The 25,593-nt window shown below is 41.9% G+C and overlaps 1 protein-coding gene across 1 annotated transcript in view; it reads right to left on the bottom strand.

Moving 5' to 3' along the window:
* The window catches only part of SORCS3 (sortilin-related VPS10 domain containing receptor 3), a 219,515-nt gene that overhangs the window by 60,619 nt on the left and 133,303 nt on the right, over positions 1 to 25,593 (bottom strand). The window contains exons 7-11 of the mRNA XM_009881623.1: positions 19,791 to 19,909; positions 8,030 to 8,119; positions 4,685 to 4,864; positions 2,724 to 2,870; positions 1,912 to 2,014 (exon numbers count right to left, since the gene is read on the bottom strand). Of these exons, the coding sequence (XP_009879925.1) occupies positions 1,912 to 2,014; positions 2,724 to 2,870; positions 4,685 to 4,864; positions 8,030 to 8,119; positions 19,791 to 19,909 (639 nt within the window). The remainder of the gene's footprint in view (positions 1 to 1,911; positions 2,015 to 2,723; positions 2,871 to 4,684; positions 4,865 to 8,029; positions 8,120 to 19,790; positions 19,910 to 25,593) is intronic.

The following is a 25,593-nucleotide window of genomic DNA, read 5'->3' as shown; positions in this document are numbered from 1 at the left end:
AGGGATTTCCAGATTGTGGTAAGGAAACAGAGTACAAAGGTGAGATTCTGTTGCTATCACTTCTATCTCTCTGTTTTTCTGTGCAAACCTGTTCATTTATTTTCTTCATTCTCTCCATCTAGTTTCTTTCAGGTATGTGGATTCAAATCCCACCAAACATAACTGACTCCCAAAGAAGTCAAGAAGATTTGGCAGCTGTGCAATTAGATACTAAAACATAATTCTTCCCTTTGCAAGAATCTAACCTCTGCCCTCACATCAAGAGTCCGAGTTTCCCGTCATTGCTGGAAATGTACCCCTGTGAATCAAAGAGTAAGATACAGAGAGTTTGAGCAGCCAGTGCCTGTGAGAATAAGACGCAACGCTTATCCTGGAACACATTGACCAACATGGTGAGCCGTTCCTGTTGTTGTGAAACTGGTTAATGGAAACAGATGTGTATATTCCCAACAGGTTAAGCTTTTTATTGTACAAAGCAGAAAGGCAGAAATTATATTCTGCCTTTTAAAGGTTAATTGTTAGACTGGGAAAGCATTCATCCCGTGCACTGGCAGCTTGGAAAGAACCTCATTTACTAACAATTTAGATCAATGCCTAGAATCTCACTGTCCTGCTGCCTCTATTTGCTTCCTAAAAGGTTAAAGAAAAAAGTCTCTGCAATCACAGCATCATGAGTAGGGCTTGCTCCGAAACGTCCGTCTAGCAAATGTGACCTGTCAGGAGTGGTGACTCCACTTGGCTATGCATAGCAAGATCTGTAGGTTTAAACTAAATTATCTCGCCCCATTTGGCCTGGATCGGTGAACTGGAAATCAAATGGCGTTTCCCTTGTTGAGATAAAGGTGTCATGAAGGGAACCTGTCTCTCAGGTTCTGGCATAGCCTGGCAGACACACAGAAGCACAGAAGGACATGAGAATGGAAACGGCTGGAAGAAACAGTGTAAATTCATATTGGCAATATGCTAACATGACACACTTGCAAGCAACTGCTAAGCTGAACAAGACAATGGAGATAAAACGAACCTTAGAAAGAATGGTTAAGCTATTTGGATGTATTTGAGCACGTGTAGGAGCCTCCCTGTGAAAAGGCAGGACAGCCTACTTACTTCAGAGGCCAGCTTTTCAATAGCACCAGCCATTCAGAAAGCACTCTGTTAGCCCAGTAGCTCCCACAGAACTGTGGGGGTACTGGATGAGGTTGGTAGCCCCATCCATCCTCCTCAGGTTGCATGCTGAGTGCGCACAGGCCCTGTAATTGTCGTCAGATCAATTACAGTGGGTCAGCCATTGCCACTGTGAAGCATTGTAGCAGGTCACCCCTAAAACACTTCAACCTGTCAAAGCACTATTTTGCAGAACAACCAACAATAAGAATGACCCATGCAGCATTGAAGAAGTGCTGCTAGTCTTGGAGAAACACAGCGTTGAAAGTAGGTGCCATACACAAGACAGGCACTTATGAAGTTCAGGCTTCATCCGACAGGTTTTGTGACAACTCTGTGCTTGCTACACAAAAGGTGGAATATATTGACACATCCCAGGAGCGTAGCCATGATTATAAGCCCTATTCGTATTCATGGTAACACCAGCAAATGGGTAGACACCTACATCAGCGGTTGTAATGATGTCAAGTGACAGGAGTTAGTAAGTTGGTAATAATCCCTTGCAGGTGTGGGTTTAGACAGGCATATGGGTTATTGCAGAGCAACAAATACGTGACAGTCATTATCTTTATTCAAGTCAGGGGCCACATACCTTCTCCTAGCCCACAGCAAATGGGAGTTAGTGTGAATTAGCTCAGCACTTGCTGAAACAGAGCTGAAAGCTTTTACATCAACAGGAAACATCTCGTACACTCTCAAGCTCCCAGTGAGGCACGGGTGAGCAGTGAGAAGCACTTATGTTCTTACCTGTTGCCACCAGCAGCCCAGGAGCTGTCTCTTTACTGGAAACGCTTCCTGAAGTATACGGATTCTCTGAGAGTTGCAGATGTAAGTGCAATGAGCAAAAGGGCTGTTGACAGGAAACAAACAAAAGGCAGAAGCTTTAATACACAAGTTAAATATCAGAAGAACCCTTGGCAACTGCACACAGATGCTCTGATCTTTCTGAAAATGACCCCTCTGCTCTCAGCACTGTTACAAATAGCAGCATATGTTCATTTTCTGTATAAGCACCATAAAAGTAGCTGACAGCAAGAGAAGCAGTAATGCTGCATTACAAGCAAGCACGTCTGCATTTGTTTTTACCAACAATCTGATCTAGAGCACGTTTTCCCAGAAACTTTCTTATTCTGACTTAAGTTCCATAAAAAAGGCCAAGAATTTTGGCCAGATTTGGTCAGAATTTTCCCTTAAAAATCTATGAAGCTATAGAAAAAGAAATCTACTTAATCCAATTAACGCTTAGCAGGTCCAGAGAAAAAACACAGGGAGAGAGATTAACATGTGAAACCTCAGAGAAATACCACTCCTTTGAAACACAGGGGCTACAGCCTACGGTAAAATGGCTATTCACTGAATGTTGTTGAATTATGGCAGTAAACCCAACCCGAGGTTCTCATCTGTAAACTGTGCATCGTTTTGGAGCACCTGGACTCTGCACTTCTCTGACTGGCAAGAATCCTTCCTATCTACTTTCACTGGATGTTTTGTTAACGCAGTGACTGAAATAAGCAGCTCTGAAGGAGTCAACTGTGTTTCGGAAAAGGTCTGCCACTCACCAACTGGCAAACTAGAGGATCCCCTCTTAGATCAGTGTCCGGTGCCTGCAGCAAACGCCAGTCTCTGCCCTTGTTGTAGGTAATGAAAGTCTTGATTTGGTCATCTACCTTCCTGTTAGCCAGGAATATGCCTTTGATCCCTGCTACCTAGGAAAAATGGAGAGAGATGAAAAAAAATACATCGGAAGAACAGGCCAAGAGTAAGGCCCATCTGAGCGCTCTCAGGAGTGGGGGGTGTCTGAAAAAACAATAATTTTGTTTTGATCATCTCAATCCCGCTTTAGAAGACTGAATGGCATTACAAGTACATCTTAATGATGCCTTTGCAGCTGAAAGGCCTCATGCAGTCTCTGTCTCTGAAAGAAAAAGACATGGATGTTCACAGAGCAAATTCCTAGGAAACAGCCCACTTCTGGACTTCCTTGAGTGCTTCCAGGCAGGCTGATGGTGGGCTTGAAGGTACAGCGTGCACTGTGTCACACATGAGCTCTGTGAGCCTGGGGATGTAGTCTGCCCCACTCCTTCCCCAGATTGCCATAACATGGGATATAGCAGGTCCCCTCAGAAGCAGTGTGGGATCTTTTTTGTGTTGGTTGTTTTTATTTTTTTTTTCTGTTATGCAAAAGATGGAAATCCTGAATATGCTGAAACACTGATGTTTTGCACACTTTAGTTCTTCACTTTCCTTCCACTCCCAACTTCTGTCAAAATCAACCCAGTTGTTCCAAATGTTTTGAGTTTTGTCAGCAGAACCCATTCCAGCAGAATATGGTCCTGTCAAAATGTCCCCAAGAAGATTTTTTGTTGAGTCTGGTCTCTGTTGCACAGCTGTGAAAGTGAGACAAGAAGAAGGAATTTGATGCAAACCTGCAACTGCGTGGCAATAGCCAGGATGCAAATCCTTCTAAAGTGACACTGCCCTTTGAATGAGTCTGGAAATCTCTATCAGCATTTAACAGCAGAGAGTCTGCGATACACAGCTTGGGAATACAGTTTGCCAAGGAATGGGAGATAATGCACGTTTATTTTAGCTGGTTCATCACGATAAAGAAATACATCTTTTTTCAGAGGCAAGAAAATGTATTTAACTACGTGAAAATAAAACATAAAGCCTGTACTATATACTGATCCATGCATGATTTTTGAGTTTTCTCTCATTGCCTTAAACTACCTGGATTTTCATAAACAAATTGATGATGTTGTTAAGTGGGCATTATTCTGGCTGAAATAAATAAATGTATAATCCTAACTTCTATATGTAACTGAAAACACATTTTTCCATGTAATGGAAGAACTTTCTCAAGTCAGCCTACAACCATTACCATTAGTATTACCAATTAGTTGTTTGTTGCTGGAAAAGCACTGATCCCTGAACGTCAGCAGTTCTTCCATCCAATGAGTTATGACACACCAAAACCGGAATGCTCTGAAGAAACAGGGAACCGGAACAACCGCTCTGAATATACCATTATTGGCCAAGGCTGAAAGGCCTGGCAGGAGAATGAGAATGGAAGATGATTCAGGGTAGAAGTTATCCAGCTGTTATCTCTGGGCAAATAGCACCTATAAACTTTTGCTTTTAATTCATAAACTGCTCAGAGCTCACAAAGGTAGAATCCATACTCCCTACCTGTGAGCAGGTACCTCTAGCTGTTCAAGGGGAAAAACAGTATTTTGGATCCTTCTCTAGATGCCCACATTAGAATGAGAGGGATAATGGTTCTCCCTTTTGGAAATGCCACATAGCTAACCACTCATTGACTTGAAAGCAACCAGTCATCACACCTATAGCAAAAGGCACTGCACCTATTCCCACACAAGTCGGCACAGCATCAAATCCAGTAAATGCCTCTGGGCTGATCCCAAAACAAATGAAGATCCTGGAAGGCTGGTAAGAGATTTACATTCGCTTGAACTAGCAAGCAGTTGCTGTTCTTTGTAGGGTGACCTTTACTACATACCTCATAAAGGTCAATGATGATATTCCCCTCCAGTCCTCGACTGCTTTTCACGTTTTCCAAGGCCAGGGTGAAGTACACCCCTCGGGTGTCGGAGATATACAAGTTGTACGTATCGTTCTGGTTCCACTCTTGTACAGCTGCAAACACCTGATTCTCATCTGTGCTGATAATATGCATGTCCTGTTAAAAGAAGACAAAAGGCCTATTACTGAGGATCTCTGTATTTCTTTGCCCTTTGGGACATGTAGTAATTACCATGACTTATGAAAGAATGGAGATGGAGCATGAATTATAGGTACGTTAAACAATTTTCTGTTAGAGCAAGCCAATAAATTACCATCATTGTGACTTTTCTGCATTTCATTTTTTTTAATCACCAGCTGGGCAAAAGGTTTTTGCTTTCTTCATTTTTGGTAGCTTCAAGGAATTTCATCCAGATTCATTTTTTATTTATAACATTGAAAATCAGTTTTATCACTCATGGTAGATTCACAACCCTGGAGCCTGGAGTCATCATAGTCACTAAGCATGGTGTAGCACCAGGCTAAAAGGAGTGACAATTTCCATCCACATGCTGAACTAATGGTCTTGTGCTTCCAACAGATAAAGAACCAGTTTCAAAAGAACTGGGAGTTCACAGTTATTTGAAGCTGAGGTATATGGATGAGTTTGAGCTAATGCTGGTAGTGATTTTTAATAACATATTTTTCTATTTAGAGTTTGTCTGAGATCTATTATCCCACTATATACAGGCTATCAAAAAGTTCACCCACTAACCTTTGTTGGATTTCTGCTGCTGACCAAGATATGAAGGTCCAGCAAGGGCTTCCCGGTTCAGTTTTAATATCAAAGAGATCTGACGGAGCATTATCTCAGTATTCTTTTAAAGCAGGTTGATGGAAATGATTTCCAGGGTGGTAATGAGTACTGAAGCACTTCATCCTTGCCACTATTGTTGAACAAACTAACACTGGTTCAGCTAGAAGCAAAATTGCTGTGGTTATGTGGGACTTCATTTATCTATTTGTAGCTATTTAAAATTTCCCCAGGGTGCCAAGGAGCCTTGATTAATTTCTTGCACTGTCTCTGCATCAAGAAACCATAATTCTGGAAGTCTCCCAAAGGATGGAGTGACCTGATTTTTGGGAACAATATCTGGGGGAAGATCAGCTCAATATCCCCATCCCACCTAGCAGGCAACCTAATCTTCTGTGCGAGGTATCTAGATGAACAGTTGGAGTTGATTAGATGGGGGTATTTCTAACAGACCTAACAAAGCCTGTGCGCATGGGATGGGGAAAAAACACGTTTGGGGGCCTAATTCTGTACCAGTGAGTGCAATCAGTGGGAGATTTGCCATTTCCCTCAATGAAGGAAGACTAAATCAGGAAGTTTGTTCTTGCCCAACAGCTCAAATTCCTTTAAGCTTAAGTGCATACCCAACCTATTCCAGCAGTGTGAAAATAAAGCTAAATACCCAATGACTTCAATCTGTTTTGACCAGTTGCAGTGGAAATACTGCATTACCCTATCGCCAGCCTCACATATGTACAACTCCAGTGGAGTTCATTAATCTACAGCTGACAGGACAGTTATTACTGTACAGCAAAAATGTTCTTGTGACTAAAGGCAGCATAAACAAGTTTCCTTTACATGGCTAGAGGACTTTGCCATGACATCTAGCTTAAAAGTACTTTTAATTTTTAAATGACAAAAGTACCCCTGATTTTATACTATGCACCAATTCCAAACCAGGGCCACCAACAAATCTGTCTTTTAACAGGCCAGCAACCTGTGACAGAATCAATCAATAAAGCAGGACAATCATAGGGCAGTCATTCTCTCCATCCACTTGTCTTATTAATGAGGGGTAGCTTTCAAGGCCAATCCATAAGGTGGGAGCATAAATGTTTTTCTCCTGAAAAATGGCAGAGCATTTCCATGAGTTGGTGTGTTGTCAGACATTCCGAAACCCACACCACCACCATGGCATGACAAACAAAAGAAACTATATCTGTGTTATGCAGGTGTCAATATGCTGTGGATCAACCCAAATGGGAAGGAGTTGAGGCGCAACACTGGGAGTTCAAGATGCAAATTTCTCACAACTATTAAGTTTTCAGGTACAAGTTGGAGCAAATAAGCGGTATCTGTTAGACTGCAGATATCCCAGAGGCAATCAGAGGGGTAGATCCAGCCCACAAAGCAAATCTAGCCAACTATCTGACAATTATGCCACCAAAATTTTCATTTGTGGAAGGAAGAAGGCCATTACTCATGATTATGAGCCCTTTATTTCAGTAGACTCAACAGCCATTCTGAGGCTCCAAAGAGCAGCAGTGGTCTCAACTACCCATTAGGCTACCCAGAAACTTGTACCCAAAAAAGGCACTGGAAAGGCTGATCCCTTATGTTCTACGCAATCCCAAACAATGACTACACTATGGAATTTGAGTATAATTCTAGGGACATATTCTCCTTGCTGAGGCTTTCACCATTTGATCTAGTAGAAAGCAAAGGCCTAAGAAGATAAATCCAGACACAGTTGTATGAGAAGTACTAACTTCCCTCCCTCCCTCCCTCCCTCCCTCCCAGCTTTGCCAGTCAGCATTGATCTTAGGCCATCCCAGCCATCTCCTAAGCAGCATCACGCAGCAGAGCACTGGAACAGGCTGCCCAGAGAGGTTGTGGAGTCTCCCATACTGGAGACATTCAAAATCCACCTGGACCCTGTCCTGTCCAACCTGTTGTAGGTGACCCTGCTCTGGCAGGCTGGTTGGACTAGATGATCTCCAGAGGTCCCTTCTAACCCTGACCATTCTGTGATTCTGTTCTGTGTGTCCAAAGCATTGATAAGACACAATTTTTAGGGAGCCAACTCCACCTCCATGACTTCTTGGCAACATCCTGCCACAGGATGGGGACAGTGGAGCTGCCATACCCTATGCTTCTCTCATAGTATGGAGACAGCAGTAGTGCTCAGCATCCTAACCATTCTCCAGGACCCTCAGTGTCACGGCCAGGCTTATAGAGAAATCTTTAACAGAGAACAGAGCAGGACTAGGGAAAGGTGTTCATAGAAGATTAGTCAAGGAGAAGGTTTGAGCTCTATTTTCCGAGGTACCTCTTCATTCCTATTTGCTCTTTATAAAGGAAAAAAGAAACTGTTCTCACTAATCAAATGCAGGGAGAGGTAAAGATCCCAAATCCGCGTTTAAGAAAGATCATTCAAGTAGCACAACAAATGGAGATCCCCAGAGAGGAACCCCACTGAAATGCTTCACCACTAGGCAGGCTGTGCTATTCAAGTTGTTACATGTCTGCATTCATAAATGGTGCACTCACCTTAGGAAGAGAATATTTGGGCAATTTAATCTGTGCAAAAGGCTCCCGTCTGTATGACACATAGTAATTTGCTCTTCCACCAGCTGTCACCTGTGGAAACACCAAAGAAAGTGAATGATGACCCTTCCAAGACACCCATGCTGACTCCTCTGAGAGGTTTTGACAACCTTTCTTTTTGGTATCTTTTCTATGACCTGCGCATCTGTCCCTAAAAGCATCTGTATAACTCCAAAGAAACCCCAGACTTCAGAGGGTTGGAGCATTATTTATTTAAGCTGTGTTATTGAACTTCCCATTTTGTCTCTCATGCTTCAAATCCAGCATGGTTTTAACATCTCAAGAAAAAGGGAAAAGTTTAAGGCCTTGAGTGGAAAAAAGAAGATTATCTAGTTTCATCATGTGGTTCCAGCACACGGGACTTACCTTGGGCAAGTCATTCAAAGTCTCTGTGATTCTGTTCCTCTCCTGTAAGATGGAGATAATACCTCTTTTCTCTACTGCTTCTCAACCTTGTCTGCTTGCACTATAAGTCACTTGGGGCCCGGGTTGTCTTCCAACAACCTTTTACAGTGATTAATAGGAGAGAACCACACTAGTACTGTTTAATGCACACAGTAAATGCAACAAATGCGCTCTTGGAAAGCTGGAACTAAGATCTTAGGTTCTCTTTGTCACTATAAAACTGGTTTCTCTGAAATCATGCTACCTCTGAAAGAGGATTGGGGGGAGGGGGGGGGACAGGGGACGACTGATAGACATCCAAATCTGTGGTTTTACAGACTGAACAAGCTGTAAAGGCTACACATAAATGCCATGCATCAATGAGATCTACCCCTGATAATTTGTAAAATATGGGATTTTAAACCTGTCAGCAGTCACTTACTCTTGCTGTGGGTGTTGTGTCTGGCACCATTTCAGACCTTGCTACAACATGGCTTACATCAGTGAATTTGCTATATTCTGCTGTTTGGGCAGTCTTGCGGGTTTTAAGATAAAACAATACACAAAGCTCTTCTCTATTATATGGAATGTCATTTGTTGGGTTCTTAAGTTTCCAATAAAGCTAACAGAAAGGCCCTAGATTCTCTCCTAGATATAGTCCCTTTGATCTGACAGTGATATTTCAGAATGAGCTTACATGAAATATTGCTATAGCATCAATTATATTCTCAGTAATGATATCACCTCTAGATAGTGGCTTTATTCCCTAGAGAAGCTGTTATTTAAAGGACACGATATTACTCGTCATGAAATTTGATATCTAATCAACTCAAGATAAGTCTTTTCTATTGACAGTTTGAAGAACTAGAAAGAAAGGAAGGTTTAAAAATAGGACAGGCTTCTACACTAAGACAAGCATTGCCCAAAGGATTCCACACTTCTAGGTCATACTATCTAAATACCACAGGGAATACTTAAATATCCCCTCTTGGTGATATTTCTGACCTCCAGTGGAAGATCCAAATTCTCAAATGGCATAATTCTGCCATGTGAACTCATTTTACACCACTCCTGATTTCAGCACCAGATCATTATTTGTAGCAGAGTCCACAGAGGACCGAACGTGTCCAGTGACTACTTGGTAAGGACCCTGGTGTCAATATCCACTTCTTCTGATGGGCTGAGACATGGTCATCGACTCGTCTTTAAGATGTAGACACGAATATTTACATACTTTATAAACGTTGTGATGACTAATTAACATTGGGAACAGTCCAACAATCTTCAAGTTAATCACATGAGAATAGAGTGGCAGAAATATCAAGGGGTGATTAAATTCCCTCCTCAGTGCCAAGACAGGATCTACTCCAAGTCTGCCACACTCAAAAGATTTTACGTAGTTTTTTGGATTTATGCCACTGCAAACTGGTACCTGGAGGTTTTTTGATTTGAATTTTTTGCTTATTTGCTTCTTTGTTTTTTAAGGTAGAAAGGTAGGATTCAAACACTGTTCATGTTCACTACGCTTTACCTTTTCAGTCTTCTACCTGGACTAGGTCACCTTGACAAAGGTTTAGAAACAGGAATCTTTGTGGTCTGTGGTCTTTCTGAGCCAGTTAAGAGGAAGCCACCCACAATTCTGTTGGCAAGAGTTGTGTGGAGCTTTTCCCAGCCAGGACCTCATCTTTGCATGATTTACATGCACAGTTACAACAGTTCCAAAAAATGATCAAGCCTTCAATAAAATTTTGGCAAGCACTGTGGTAGAGAATGAATTCTGCAAGGCCCAACTTAATTTATTTTGATGAACTTTTCCTTTTCCTATGAGCAAACTCTCCAACACTGTAAATCCCAGAGATTATCATAGTGTTTTGCCCTCTAATGCCTCCTTTTAGTTCACATTTGATGAATGTCACCCAATTATTTGCTGTGAGCTCATCTGTCATGCTCAGTACAGAATTAGCTGGGTTTGTCTTTTTCCTCCTCCTTTGCTAATGACTGGCTCGTTAATCTGTTTTTCTGGATTTCTATTTTATGTGTTTAATTGGGCTTCTGGCCAGTGGAAATGATTCCTTTGGACAAATGTGTTTGTCATTAAACACATCTGTCTTTCCTAACCTGTGTTCTTTCTTCCTCCCTCCATTCATGATCTACTACTTTCCTTAATACTTCCACATTTTGTTACAAGACAAAAGTCTGGCCTCACATCAGTTGACACTTAAGAGAAACACAAGAAGTTTCTCTTTAAAAATCCTGAAAGTTTCAGTATGCTGGCTCATCCCCTGTCCTGACCTGCAATGGGAGAGGGCTCATCAAACATAAAAGATAGAAATATTTCAAGAACAAATATTTCATGAGAATGCAGAGAATTATAGAAAATCTGCCATAGAATCCATTCATCTCAATAACTTCTGTGACATGCCTAGAAACACACAAAGCCATTTCTCATGTTAATGATTTAATATGATTCTTAAGGACAGTCTTTCTTTTTCTTTTTTTCTTTCTTCCTTCCTTTCTTTTTTTTATTTAGATAGAGGTTCTGCTTAACAAAAAACTACACATGTAACAGAGTTTGGAAAGCAAGCAGAGTGAGTTAAGGAAGTCCCAGAATATAAAGACACCCTACATGATGTCAGGAACTGCAGACCACAGTGTACCAGGCTTCCTTCTCATCTTCCTGGCTAGCCGAAGCTGGGATGCATAATTTCTAAAGTAAGGCAGGCATTGCTGTAAGAAACATGGAAATACTAAGTCTTTGAAATGATCCTGGGCTAAGCGAGACCCCAACTGCCTCCTGCTGCTCAAAGAACTCCTCCTCTCCCAAACCTAACCCCAATGCCAGTCCCAAGAGATTCCGAAGATGAGGAAGAACACGTCTGCATGAGCCTAGTGTAATTTTCTTCCTTCTTGATTATCCACCATGGCCAGGACAAACCATCTTCCAGATATTTCTGTGTACTGAGGCTCCCCACTGCCCAAGCATAAATCACATCATGACAGCTACCATCTAGTCTGAAATATCTCCATGTGGTTTCCATTAATATCATACCTTCTGCACAGTCATTAGAGCAATACGCAATTACCTGAGCGTGAGGAGGTATGTCTCTCTGTGCTCCAGAGACATACGGATTAGTGTTTCTGTGTGCAAAGCACCCTCAAGCTGCCTGGTAAATTCAGGAGGTTTTGAAAACATGCCACTTTTTACAGTGTCAGATCCATCAGTGAAAATTTGCTAAGACAAAGGAACTTTTATTATACTGGCCCAGTCCCTGTTCACTTCCCTCTCCCCTCAGAGCTATGATGGCACAGCTACAGGACAGTCATCTTCAATGAAAATACTGGAATTGTTTTAAAAGCAATTCCTGCAGAAAATGTGCACAGTTACACCAAAACATGAGCCATGTTACAGCTGCAAATGCACATTACGCACACAGAAACCAGCATAATTGTACACATTAAATCTCCGTTTGAAGGATTTCAGAAGAAATGTATGAATCTGCCAAGGTAATCTTTCACGTCTTCAGCTGCAGACACTGCTGATAAATCAGACAACATGAGGGGAGGGGAGAGAGGGAAAAAGGAAAGTACAGCACAAAAAGCTCTAGAAACAAAATATAAATAAATAAATGAACATGTTAATAATTTTTTTTATCAACAAATATTTTGGTTCAAGTTCCAAATCTAATATTTGGCACAGCAAAGATGAAACAGTGCTAGAACTGGATGAAAAGCAACCAGCGGTGAATAGGAAAGTAGCTAACTACTTAACTGCCAGTCTTGCTATAAGAAGAGCTTTTAACTAGCACCTGGGATGCACTTTCTTTCATCTGTATGGATTAATTTCCCCCACTGGAGTGCTGTCCAGCATTTTAAATAGGGGCAAGAGAAGATCAGCTGTAGCAGGCATTATTCACCAGTAAAACAGGTGTAATCATGTTCATCATTTAAACGTCTTCATCCTATTAGTTTCATAATAAGCTTTTAATGATTTCTTCAATAAAAGACTCAAAGACCAAACCCTACAAGTTGAAGAGCGCTCCATTGTCCCGCCAAGCCGTTTTCTCTACCATCGATCGCAAAGATAAAAATCAATCGTAGCTAAGCAGGGTGAAGTTAAAAATAAATTGCATGGATTGATTTCTGTTAAGACCTTTGGCTCCTAGTTAAAAAATGAAGGAAAGAAATTTATATTTGAACACGGTGTATTTAGCTTCTATGAAAATAAAGAGAAAGCTCTAGACCAGGAAATCAAAGTTTAATTTCTCCCCTCCTAATCTTGTTTCACTGCTGAGAAGTTTCACATTAAAAAAAAAAAACACAACACCCTTTTCCTTTTTTATTCCTGGGGAAATTTATGACTTATTTAAGTCATTAAATTGACAGCTTGAGAACTGAGGTCAGGAATCCATATGAATTGGCATAATCTCAGCTGTGACTGCTAGTTGAAGTCTACTCACCTGATAACTGACTTTGATTCAGCAAATACGCTCATTTAGCCTAGCCTTAAATACCCAATAAACCTGAGACATACACTCATGCGCTACTAAACATAAGCACTTCCAAGTTTTCCTAAAAAAACACAGTTACAACCAGTAATAATAATAAACTACTTCTCCGAGTTAAGCTTAGACAAATTCAGCTTATAGAATTAGGAACTCTTTTTTCCCCTCTATAAAACCTCAAAGAGAAATGTCCTCCCACTCCAGTTCTAAGGCTATAAATAACAAATATTTTTCTTTTTACTGAGCCTGAAAAAAAAAATCTCATAAACATATCTACTTTGATAAAAATGGAATTTGACTCAGATTTTTTTAAAAAAGGCATTTTCTACAAAAGCCATTTTCCATCAAATGACTTCAGCTGAAATTTTTGGACACGCTCTGATGAGACTCCAGGCATTCAAAAAAGGCAATATTATCCATCAGTTCTATAAGAAGCTATCAGTGATTGTGGGTGAATACTGACATCTGTGTATGTTTTAAGGAGACTTTCTGATGCAAAAGAAGGCTGAATTGGTTCAACGGGTTTTGGCAGAAGTGTTTGCTCCTCTGAGCCAGAGGAATTATTCAGATGTGTGTTGTAAGAGTCCCACTTAGCTGCATCACATAACATCTGGAGAAATTCTGGTTTTGCTTATTCTCACTCAAACTAGTGAGCAGGCTGAGATGCTGCCCTGCTGCGCCACTCTCTGAATTAAGCAGAAGTCTTCTAAGTACAAAATCACTTCAGAGGATGAAAGAGAGCTAGACACATGATTGCTATCAAAGAACATTTTGACTTAAACTTTTCACTTTCCACATGGAATTCCTGCCGTCTATAAGAACTGCAGCTGCTCCCACACTGCTGCATGTGCAAGCTGGGAGTAATCACCATCCACTGCTCCTAAATGGCAATGCCATCAGACCCCATCTCATTCAGGAGGATTATAAACCAGAGCCAAGACTGACTCTTTCTCTCTTCCCAGCTCCCCTCACACTCCTTCCTTCCTTCATCACATCAACCTCAAAGAAAAAGGGCAACCACCAGAGCAGCTTAGCTTTTTGGACATGGGACCATCATATGTTCCAGCGCAACCTGACCTGAAGGAATCTAGAGTCAAGAGAGAGCTGTGCAGTTCCCAGGCTTCCCAGGAGACTGAATCACAAATGAAATAGCATAGAAAGCTGCCAAGAAAACTTCCCAAGAGGAGAAATGGCAGGAGGGCCAGGTGAGAGACAAGACCCTCTTATGCAGTTAAACACCTTGATAAATTATGCCATGGGAGTGGAAAAGGAAAAGGGCACCCACATTCCCACTATTTAAAAGCCTTGGAAAGTGATAATGTACTGTCTCTCAGTGTGCCTCTCTGGTTAATGGCACAAAGAACTTCCCATTTAAAGTGGAAGCAGAGCAGGGTCTGAAGCGAACAGCCAGCACTTTTCAGTCAGAGCTTGCAGGTGTCATTCCTTGTCCTTATGAGGTGAGACCATCAGCCAAAGGCAGATGTGAGAGTGTTCATCTCCAAAGGCATTTGTTTGGCATATTATAGAAAACAGGTGTCATCCCCAAAGTCAAACCAGGTATCAGCTTCTAAATCTCAGAGGAGTCTTCCGTGCCAAATAGCTTTGTCATTGCCATGGAAAGTGCTGAAATTCCGAGCTACATTTCAGAGCGACTTCAGCTGCACTGTGTTGGGATAGCAGAGTCTGCAACATCCCAAAGAAAAATAAAGACATAAAACCCAATCAAGATAGTATTGATCACCCATCCACACATCTCTGCACTGACTTACAGCCAGTTCAAATCAAAAAGGCCAAACTTACCCTGAAGGTCTCCAAGCACTGACAGAGACAGAAGCTTAAAGGAGGAATGGGGACAGCGTTAACTGGATGCTGAACTAGACTGGTATGACCTCTGGGAGGAAAGTCACACACTGAAGGATTTACACAAGGAAAACCAACAAGATTAATAGAGGGAGAAAATATATTTTATCAGACCTACATCTATAACTGAGGGAAAAAAAAGAAAGGACAATTTTCAAAGACCAAATCCTTACTCAAGTTCCTTAGAATCTCGTGAGTGTGCCCAAAAGCTTATCTGTCCCTTTTCTAACTCTATTAATTCATAAAAAATACTACCTCTCCCTGTAAACTTTGACTCGCTTACATCCTTGGGCCACCAGTGCTACAATACCAGTACTGCCAGCAGTCTTCACGCCACACATTCTGAAGAGTTTCATCATTATTCTTGTCCCTCTCCTGATACCGGGGGTTCTGCATAAAAATAACAGTCCTTACATGGGTCTGCACCAGTGCACTGGGAATATCATCTGTCCCCACTAGTGGCCAGGCTGGTCCAACACCAGAATCCAGTCACCCAGCAGAACCACTGAGCTACTGCACCTCAGATAGCTTGCACGTAACCTTTGGGTAACTGGGAACAACTACTTTAACTTAGCAATAATTAGCTCCCTATGGCAGCTATAGGTCCGACCAGAAGAACATTGCTTTCTACAGAAACCACTGTCCCAGAGGAAAGCCGATTTCCAATGAACACACTGCCGTATTTATACTCCCTTAGGAGTTCTCACACTGCCACAAATAAGCAACACTGTACTGAGACTTTTTGGCTCAGACTCTCCTCACTGCCTGCAGTAAGTGATGGCATTTGCTCATGCTTTCTTGCATTTTCAGTGGAAAGGTTCAATCTGCGGGCATGGAAACCTACACAGATCATTCCTGATCTTGATGGCATTTGCTCATGCTTTCTTGCATTTTCAGTGGAAAGGTTCAATCTGCGGGCATGGAAGCCTACACAGATCAGTCCTGCTCTTCTCCTTAGTCTTTAAAGAACTAAGTAGCGCTGATGTTATTTGTTTACTTATAGGAAAATAACAAGTTTTCCTCCAAACAATGCTTTCTCACTTAAAAAAGAATTTCCTGAAAAATAATCCCCATTTTCATTAAAGCCTATTGTGTTTTAGACTCTTTTCAGCAACCTGAGCAATTCCATTAGAAATCCTGATACAAGACTTGCTTGAAAAACGTTAAAAATATTTTCCCGAGGATTCTCACTGTGATTTATTTTTACCATAGAAACTCTCCAAAATATCAATACACTAGCTTCATACATAAAACAAAAGACTATCTGTTGTGGTATCCTTGACCCCTGGATCTTATAATGTAGGTTCTGCACATGAGAACACCATAGCAGTTCAGGTAATTGTCAGGAAGTCAAATCTCATAGGCAGCTGAAGGTTGCCTCTGCACCTAAGTTTAGAAAGTGATGCTATCTCAGCAGCGAGTACTAAAAGGCACCAATAAGGAAAAGTGTGGTACAACTGTAGAGAATGGCATATCACAGCTGTAGAGAAAGTATGGGCTCCACTACTGCACTGCTATATAATTGAACACAACTGACATTGATCTTAATGGCAAAGTCAGTCATGAAATTAGCTCCTTTTTGGTATAGTAAATAAATTCAGACATATTCCAAGGTTTTCTCACAAATAAATTACCTGTTTTGCAAGCTGTAGGAATTTTAAGTATTAACCATGAAAGAAGATGATGATACTGGCTCCTGGCTACATCAGAGCAATCCTGTGAACGGAATGAAAACTCATACCCACAACACAGGGCAGGATTTTCTCTTAATGTATCTATTTATGCAGAATTATCTAATCTTAGTGATGTGCTAGGCATTCTTTAACTATTGATCAATCAAATAGAAAGTCAATCAATAAATTCAGAGTGATCACCTACTGCTTTATTCATAAGAATTCTTCCCTACTCTCTCTCAGTAGCTATTTCTTCCTTCCTTCTTCATTAGCTTTTGCATTTTTCATCATGTGCTATGTTATTTATCTCTTTTGCCCAGTAAACAGTCCAAGTTTTTTCAAATGCTCCTCATGGGCAAGTTTTTTTTCCAAGAGTAGGATCATTCTCATTTTCTTTCTTTGCACTGCAATTCTGCAAGATCCTTTCAGAAGTGCTGCACAACAGCATTCCACATGATAAGGAATCATTGATTTATAATGCTGCTATAACATTTTCTGTATTCTTCTTTCCGCTATCCATTATGCACCATAGCATCGCATTTGCTTTGAGTGCTCAGTTACACAGGTTAATGCTTCCCAAGAATCTTACACTACAGGCTTGTTCATCAACTTGATTAGAATGGATATTCACTATCAAATAATTGTATGCAGATAATCTAAAATGTTGATATCGATAGCTGGCATTCATCTTGCCTAATTTTAGCTGTCAAAAAGTTAGGAGTCTTCTCTAAGCTGTACTTAAGTTCCTTCTAATATTAATGAGAAAGCCATATTCAGAGAGAGACCTATCTCATCCTGCAATAGGTGCAATAGGAGAAAATAAATTGCCCCTGAAGGTTTTGATCTCTCCACTTACTTTAGAGGAACACAGACTACTGCTTTAGACTAGAAATCTACTGTTTTCATGACAAAAGTTAAAAGAAACGAGTTCCTCTATCTACTCCAAGACATTACTTCTGATTTGTTCCAGCACAGATGGATCAGAACTCATGCACCCATCCTTTAGGCAGCTATTAAACCTCACCAGGTTCTTAACATTTAATTTGATATTTATTTATTCATCTCTCTCTAATATTTGAAATTCAAAAGAGGCGGCTCCTGCATTTCTGTCCAAGATTATCCAGACAGAATGATATGCATGAGACATTGCACGCACAGTCAATCTGACACATCCCATAATAGGCAGCTACATCACATGGCTTGTGAGACTAATACATCCAGGACATATCAGCACTCCTACATATGTACCGAGCAAACACCCTGCACAGCCCATCGACCGTATGCTGGACACGCTGGATTTAACACACCTTCAGCTCAGAGAGGTGTGTGCTGAGAATGTGAAGTGTCCACATGTTACACGAGCACTGTGTGGGCTCAAGCCATGCCCAGTTTCTGCAGCCACTTACGACAGGCTGCTGGACGCTCAGAAATCATGCAAGTGTGATACAAAAAAAGAGGGAAAGCGATAGGCACCGTGTGTAAGGGAGAGTCTGTTGCCCAAAGCAGCAGAAATATTCAGTGGGTACATATAACATTTTTTTAAAAGTGTGGGCATGTGATTTTCACTTCAAACACCCATTAAGCTATAATAAAACATTGCAAAGGATAGTCAAGGCACTTGAAGTATTTCATATACATACATGCATGTGTCTGTATACATACAAACACACACTTTTTTTTTTTTTAATTTGAAGCAATTAGCAGCTATTAATTTGTGCCACTCGCTGCTAATTTGAGGCAGAGGAATGCATACACCAGGTGGATACCCTCACTGTGAGCCCAAGTTTTTAAACAGAGCAGCCTTGTTTTAACACAGGTGTGAGCTGTGAAATGAGAAACATCTGTAAGGCCTCATGCTAGCCTTGAAGAATTGGATGTTCCACAATACCCTCAGCCACAGACACAAACCGACAGATGACGAGAGTTTCTATAAAATAGTCCTTGGAGAGCAGAGCATTTACTGATTGGAAAGCCATTGCCTCTAGTGAAATCATGACTAAGTTGCACAAGCTACATTCTCAGTGTTTTCTAGCAGCAGGTCTCCCCATGGTGCCAAAGTGGTAGCAGGATGGGTTTCAGGGGGGGATGAGGGGAGCTGTGGCTGCCATAGCAATCAGTCATCTCCAGAGCAGCAGACTCCTCTACTCCCAGATGAAGTCTGCCAATGTTATTCAAGTGCATACAGTTTCCATATTGCAGTCCTCCCAGGTCATGTGGATCCAGTCCTCCACCTAGTCTCAGCACAGAATTATCAGCCTTTCCACCTAAACTCCCAAGTCTAAGAAAAATTCACAATAAACAGAGCAGAACTTATAATTTGGATACATTCAAGAAAAATGTTCCCCCAAGGAAGTAAAACAGGAGCTTAACATAACACAGTCTTGCTCAAAAAGGGAAGCATATGTCTTTTCTGTACCACCTGGATCCAAGCTCCACCTCGTCTTGTCTCATCTCATCCCCCCTCTTCAGCACCGGTGACAAGCACTTAACATCATCGTGTCTGTAATCTCTGTGGCTCCTGAGCTTTCTATGACCAGAAATCACTTGCTGCAGCCTGGCTCCCACTTTTCGCCCAAATAGCACATTCTTGAGGAAGTGTTTTTCCATAGTGTACTATTCATTCTCACACTTCCACAGGTATGAAATGGGGAGAGATGGCCTTGTTCCATCCAGCCCATGTATTCTCAGAATATCTCAAAAACAAGTAGTTCCTCATTCAATTTCTGTCACTTTCTCCTCAACTCCAAAATCATCAACTAGCTGAAAAAATTTACAACCATCTTCCACTTTGAAGTTGCCCTGTAACATCTTTTTCCAATCTCACTGCTATTTTACCTCCTACTGCAGATCTTTGTTCGCTCCATTAGCATTACTTGACTGTCAAATCAGCATAAATCTTTCCATTTGTTAAAATGATCACTCACACCTTTCCTTTATTCCTCTCTGTTCTCTCCAGTTCATCACTAGCTTCTTTGTATTATCCAAGTAGCCACAACAATAGCAAGTTAGAGCTTCTGTGAAACCCATAGACCCTTATGATTATCGACGAATGAACTTTCAAAATACATCAGATTCACCATGAGACAAGTGATGAGCAAAGAGATCAACTGTTTTATCCCAGACTTGTGGTCTGGCATCATCAATTCATAGCAGGCAGATACAGACTTCCAGCTCTTATGACTTCTGGTACCATGCACTTGTCCAAAGAATACAACTCCTTTCTTGCACAGAACAAATACTTCGCACGGGCAGAATTCACATCACATTTGTATCAAGCCAACATACCTGGATGAAGATATATTCGTCCTGAACAACAAGGGAGCTGATGTCAATGGAGCGTGAAAATGGCCCACTCCTTTTGGTCTCCGAGCACTCCTGGATCCGACAAGTCAAATAGTGGGTGTCTGTAATGGGAGAATACGTGCACATGAGAAATACTCAGACAGGAGCCTGTTGTCTGAAAATGTCACCAGCAGCTTGAAAGGAGGTCTCTGAAGGGAAGTCTTAACCTCATCTCCAACTATCTAGACTTTATTGCATGATTTACCTCCGGCCTTTAAAACTGTAACTGCTCTCTGGAGTCACGAACTCATCACACTTCTACACCCACCATTCCCTTCTCCGTTGTGCAGATAGCCCTCAGGTGACTGAATTCAAACCGTAAGTGGAGGGTACAAATCATAAATGCATCAGAAAACTGATGATAAGACCATATGGAGCAGAAGAAGATTGCAAAAGGCCCCAGGTAGAATTTATCAATTTCACTACCCTGCTGGGAATTATATCCCCATCCTCCCCTGAAATACCCGAGCCTTGATGACTGGTTTTAATTGCTGTAGTAACACATAAGGAGAAAAAAAAAGTCCAAACTAGCACTCATAGGTTGAACTTATTTTGCTGTGAAAATGACACGCACCTCCCAAAAGTAAGTCTTTAGAGCCAACCTAGGCTAGGTATGAAAACGCCATGGACATGAAATAGCACAACCAGCTGAAGAGTCCCAACAGTAGTTATACGCACTGCAAGAGGCATCAAATGCTTCTGTCTAGAGAGAAGATGAGAAGACCATCACACTGATGGGATGCCTTGTCAGTCCTTGGCATTGTTTGAGAGAAGGAACAGGACTGGGAGAAGAACATGAAGAAGACATAAGGCAAAGGCAGACATACAGAAAGTTGCTCGGAGTGGCAAGAAGAGACGTGCTCACCTCCAGCAAGTCGGCAGGGGTTATAGGGGATTAAGCGTTACTTCACTCAGGCTAAGAAAGGATCTCATGAAACAGAACAATCAAAGCACTGTGTCTCTGGATGTATGTAATCTAAATATGCCATCTCTGCCTTTCAACTGCTCTTCTGAAAACTGCAAATTAGGGAGAAAATGAAAATACAACTAAGATGACGGCTGCAGTGATAAAAGGGTCATATCTTTTACACTGCGGCACTTCTACAGGCTTCTTAGATTCATGTACTTGTTTGCTTTTCTACAAAGGGTGAGCACAGACCATCAAGGAAGAAAACAGTGAGTTTATAAGGGCTGGAGTCAGCCTGGTGCAGTGATTTTAGTTCACAGCCACACCTATTAACAAGGATCTTGTCAAACTGAGCCCAAAAGGATAAAAGGGAAGTTTAGAAGGACAGTAACTAGCCTAGCAAAGCTGCTTATAGGATTCTCCATCCCATAAAACCTGCTATTGTCCTTAGTCTGTGTCTTTCTGGTGGCAGCAAAATGTGGTTCAATGGAAAGCACTGTGGGGCATGACTGAAATCCTCAGACATTCAGCTAACCGCGTTCCCAGATTCAAAGACAAAATTCACAAACTGGCAGTTCTCCCTTCTGTAGCTTTGTCCCACCAACAGACTCTTAAGAATGCAAATCAAATGCAAGTCAGAGGCACTGATAACAAGAATAATATTTTTTAAAAAGATATTGTCTAAAAAAAGTCACAAACTACAGCCAAGCTTTAATCTAATGAAGGTTCGTGCCCAGTGGCATGACTGAAGGTCCATGTTTAAAGGCTGCAAAGACCTGGTTCGGGGTTGAGGCACTGGGAATACCAGGTTAATAAGAACAAAGTGGCTGATTCGGAGCAGTTGAATAGGTCTGGCGCAGCAATTAAAACGTAGTCCCACTGATGATGCTAAAGCAGCAGAAAGTGTTGCTGTTGCCAGTTCAGAGTATCTGGAGGTAATTAAAGCGTATGGTGAAAAATATCTGACCTAGCAATAGTGCCAAATAACTGAAGTATCACAGCTGAGCTTTCTCCCAGCATAAAATACCAGTAGCAGTAGAGAGGTCGGAGTCTCAGCTGGGATAAATTAAGGTTCTTCATCAACTGACACATACACACCTGCTATTCCTCAACGTGGAATCTAAGACATCTTTGCCATGGATAAAAGCAGATTCTCAGAAAACAAGAGAGTCTTATACAGTACCATGCTACCCAAAATGCCCAGCAGCCTTGACTTGTTCTTTGAGGTAGCACTAAAATTAAGCAAAGCAAGGAGGAGAGGTCAGAAGCCACATTTTTAGAAGCTCATTCCCTCCAGTAGGTACTCCCACACAGTCGCTTGGATATTCTTATCCCGCCAAAAAGGGGATAATTTGCTGCTGCTGAGTGACAGAATGGGAAGAGGAATAAAAACCTGTCACAAATACATGCAAATAAATCACAAGTGTTGACATGACAACTAGCTTGCCGCCTGTTGGGAAATGTGTCATTTTGAGTGTGTTACACCAGCAATCATATATGCTCGAAGAATGGCACCTGATTAATATTCACGGGAAGCTGGTGGTGGAGAAGGGGGGTAGCTTACTAACCATTTTCTATTTAGTTTCTTGTTTATTTATTTTCATATATTTTACAACACAAGATCTATGAAAGAAAACACAGACACAAAAAAATTATCTTCACACCTGCCTTTGGACACAAAAATAAGTTCAAGTCTTGCCTTGCTTCCAATGCTGCCCCCAAAAAATAAGAAATAATTCCCTTTAAAATATATTCTAAAATCAGGTGAAAATAGCACACAGTTCACATTTGTGTGTGACTGGAAGCAAGAAACAACCCCACGTCCCTGCTCAAGCATCTTGAAGGGTATGATCCCTTCACGAGCTATGGTCCCATTTGCAGAGCACATCTTCCCCTATCTAGAAAATACAGAGCCCCTCAACAAAATTGTCAATTAAGACAGAAGGGGGCATCCTAACTTCCAAGCTGTCAGCTCCCTCTTCTCTGAAGGGAGTTGATTTTTCAGCCCTATTTTGCACAGCCACAAAGAAAAACTACGGCCACCCTGAGGGGCAGGTGGCATGTGCCCAACTATGCCTTTAAAGCCTTACTTACCTTTCACTGGGAGATGCGTGCCTTAAGGAAGGCTGGCCTCTATATCTAGGGATTATTCCCAATTTACATATCATCCCATACAACACCAGAATTAGGGGGTTTGGGTTTCGGATTCTTTTTATTATGTTCAACTGCAAAAGGAGTTGAGAAGAGCTCCCTGTTTCCTAGACTGCCTCAAAAACTTCTCGTGCTCATAACCCAACATCCAGCTACTTTCTCAGTCCATCTGTGAATGAGGCAATATGGACATCAAGCAGCCTGGAAGGTTCGCTGCAGCTCAAATCCCAGCCTCCACACAGCCACACAAACCCTTCCCACCAACTTATCTCACTTTGGATTAGGGAATGGCTGTCTCAGGTGTGCAGCCATTTTCCAGTTGGGGAGCTCAAAACACCTCCCCATTGCTAATTAACATAGTCTCCCATCTTGAGAATTTGGAGTGTATTTTTACCCTTTTTAGAAGTGAAAAAAATGAAGCAATTTCTTGAAATTTGCAGTGATAAACTGCTGAAATAAGCCAAGCTACTAAGTCTCTTCTTTGCCTGCCAGACATGACAGCTTTGGTGGGAAGCAGGAGCACAAGAGGCTCTCTCTGGTGGGTAACACCCAAAGATGTAGGTCCCTGAAGAGAGACACTGAAACAGTCAAACCTGTCACTGTGCTGAAGGCTGCAAAGGGCAGACCTACCTGCAGGTTACTGTGACTTACAGAAACGCAGGACAGCGGGGGCTGCTCCTCCTTGGCAGCGTTAACAAGCCAGCTAAAAGCGGGCACGGCTGGCCAGCACCGCTAAGGGGGAGAAGGGCCACTGATGGAGACAAGTTGCATTGGCAGATTGGTTCAGCTTAAGTCAGGTCCCAGTGCCAGGCAAGACTTAAAATCATAAACTGCCAGTGAAGGTTACCACGGGAGGGAGAAGAAACTACCTGGCCTTGACAATTTTTCCCCCAAAGGAAAACAGGATCTAGAAATGTAGAGAACTGTAAATTATTCCCAAAGAATTAGTTACCCTGTTTTATCTTTCTGGTTAGGTTTTTCCCCCCTCTTCTCCCTTTAATTAAAATACTGTTTATTGCACCATATCTGCGAGCGGGGAGAAGATTATCTCACTGAACATCAGAAAGTTTAATATATCTTTCCCAGGAGTGCTGGTGGGTACTTGTGTCAGTGTATTTGTAGTAGTTCTCTTGCATCCAACCCTGTCCTTGCTGCTGCCTATTTCACCCAGGCAGAAGGTACAGTGCCCAAGGCTCCTACATGTTTTTATAATTTAAAAATGCAAGCCTAGATTATTATTCAGCTACAATAGCTCTGCCAAGATGTCGAAAAAATGTGAAAAACTTCATCTGCTACAAAAGACAGGAACAGATTTATCAGCTAGGCATTGGAATTAGCAACACCTTGCAAATATTTAAGGAGACTGGGCATTGGGGCAGACGTTTTTTTAGAGACCAAACCATTCCTAATGACGGGACAGACAAAACCATGGGGCAAGACATCTTGGAGGACAGACACGGGAGTGGTGAACAGGACTCCCACGTCCCAGCACCATGAGCTTATTGATAGCCTTGACTCATTTATGGATGAATGCGACTCTTAGCATGCCCCACCACCTGTTGCCAGCCACAGAGCACGTTTCAGGCTCCAGTGTCTGAATCGGTATTAGATGGATTCTTGAGTCCCACTACTGCTAAAAGAAAAAAAAAGCAAAAAAAAAACCCCAAAAACCATCAAGTTCTGGAGTCTAATCCTAAATACCGCTTCCTTCCTCTCCTCCCTTATTTTATTTTATTTTATTTTTAATTAAAAGGATAGAGGAAAGCAGAAGATGAAAGACAAGTGCCCCCTCTAGAGGAATCATGCACTTTTCAAGTGGCCGGGGACATTGAAGGCATGGATCCTTGTCCCTGAATTAAACTGAGCAATGGGAATACTCAAATCTGTGTCTGTTAACGCATCAAATAAGTGACTGACCCCCCAGACCGACCTAAGAGGCATTAAACCCTCCCCCCCTCCTCCCCACTGCTGAGCAAAACTTCCATCGGAAACTTTCTGATCAAGAGGAAATAACTGCAGGGATCCATTTTCCAGCAGGTGTAAGTGCCTCAGCCATTTCACTGAGAACACGAAGGCCCATTTTGGTTATGCAGCCAACTAGGAGAAAAGTTCAGCCTCCCACTCCTAAGTACACAGAGCTGTACCATTTCACACCAGGTGAGGCTATAGCTTTGAGGCAGCTGATGTTTTGTAACACAAACTAATATCGTTTTAAAAACTCTAACTGGAGCAACACGGTTCTTTTGTGCTGTGCTTGGCTGAGAGAGGAGTCACTTTGGTGCTGTCCCCCAGCGGGACATGCCAGCAGGGCCAGCACAGCCCGCTGGGTCTCGCCTGTGCCTGCTGTCTGCTGGGACAGTGGCTTGTAGTAGGCCTGTTGTGCTGACACTACTGGCCTGACTTTCACTGAAACCTCAATACCATCGACTGCCAATTTCAAAATGCTGAATTGATATATTAAAACAAGAACAAACAGCAAACCCTCCGAGCAAACAAGACCTGAAGGAAGAGAGTTGTCCGCGAACTGGGGAGACATCTTTCAAACGAAGCATCTACATCCTTGACACATCCAATATCCAAATAGCTGGGTGAGCAAGTTTAAACTTAGTTCCAAAACAAACTCTATCAGCAGTTTGTTTGCTTACTTGCTTGCTTTTTTCACTTGCTTTTGGCCACTTCTCCCAGCAT

This window comes from Charadrius vociferus, unplaced genomic scaffold (genome assembly GCF_000708025.1).
Source record: "Charadrius vociferus isolate BGI_N301 unplaced genomic scaffold, ASM70802v2 scaffold282, whole genome shotgun sequence".
NCBI lineage: Eukaryota > Metazoa > Chordata > Aves > Charadriiformes > Charadriidae > Charadrius > Charadrius vociferus.
This window is presented reverse-complemented; position numbering and strand designations above follow the sequence as displayed.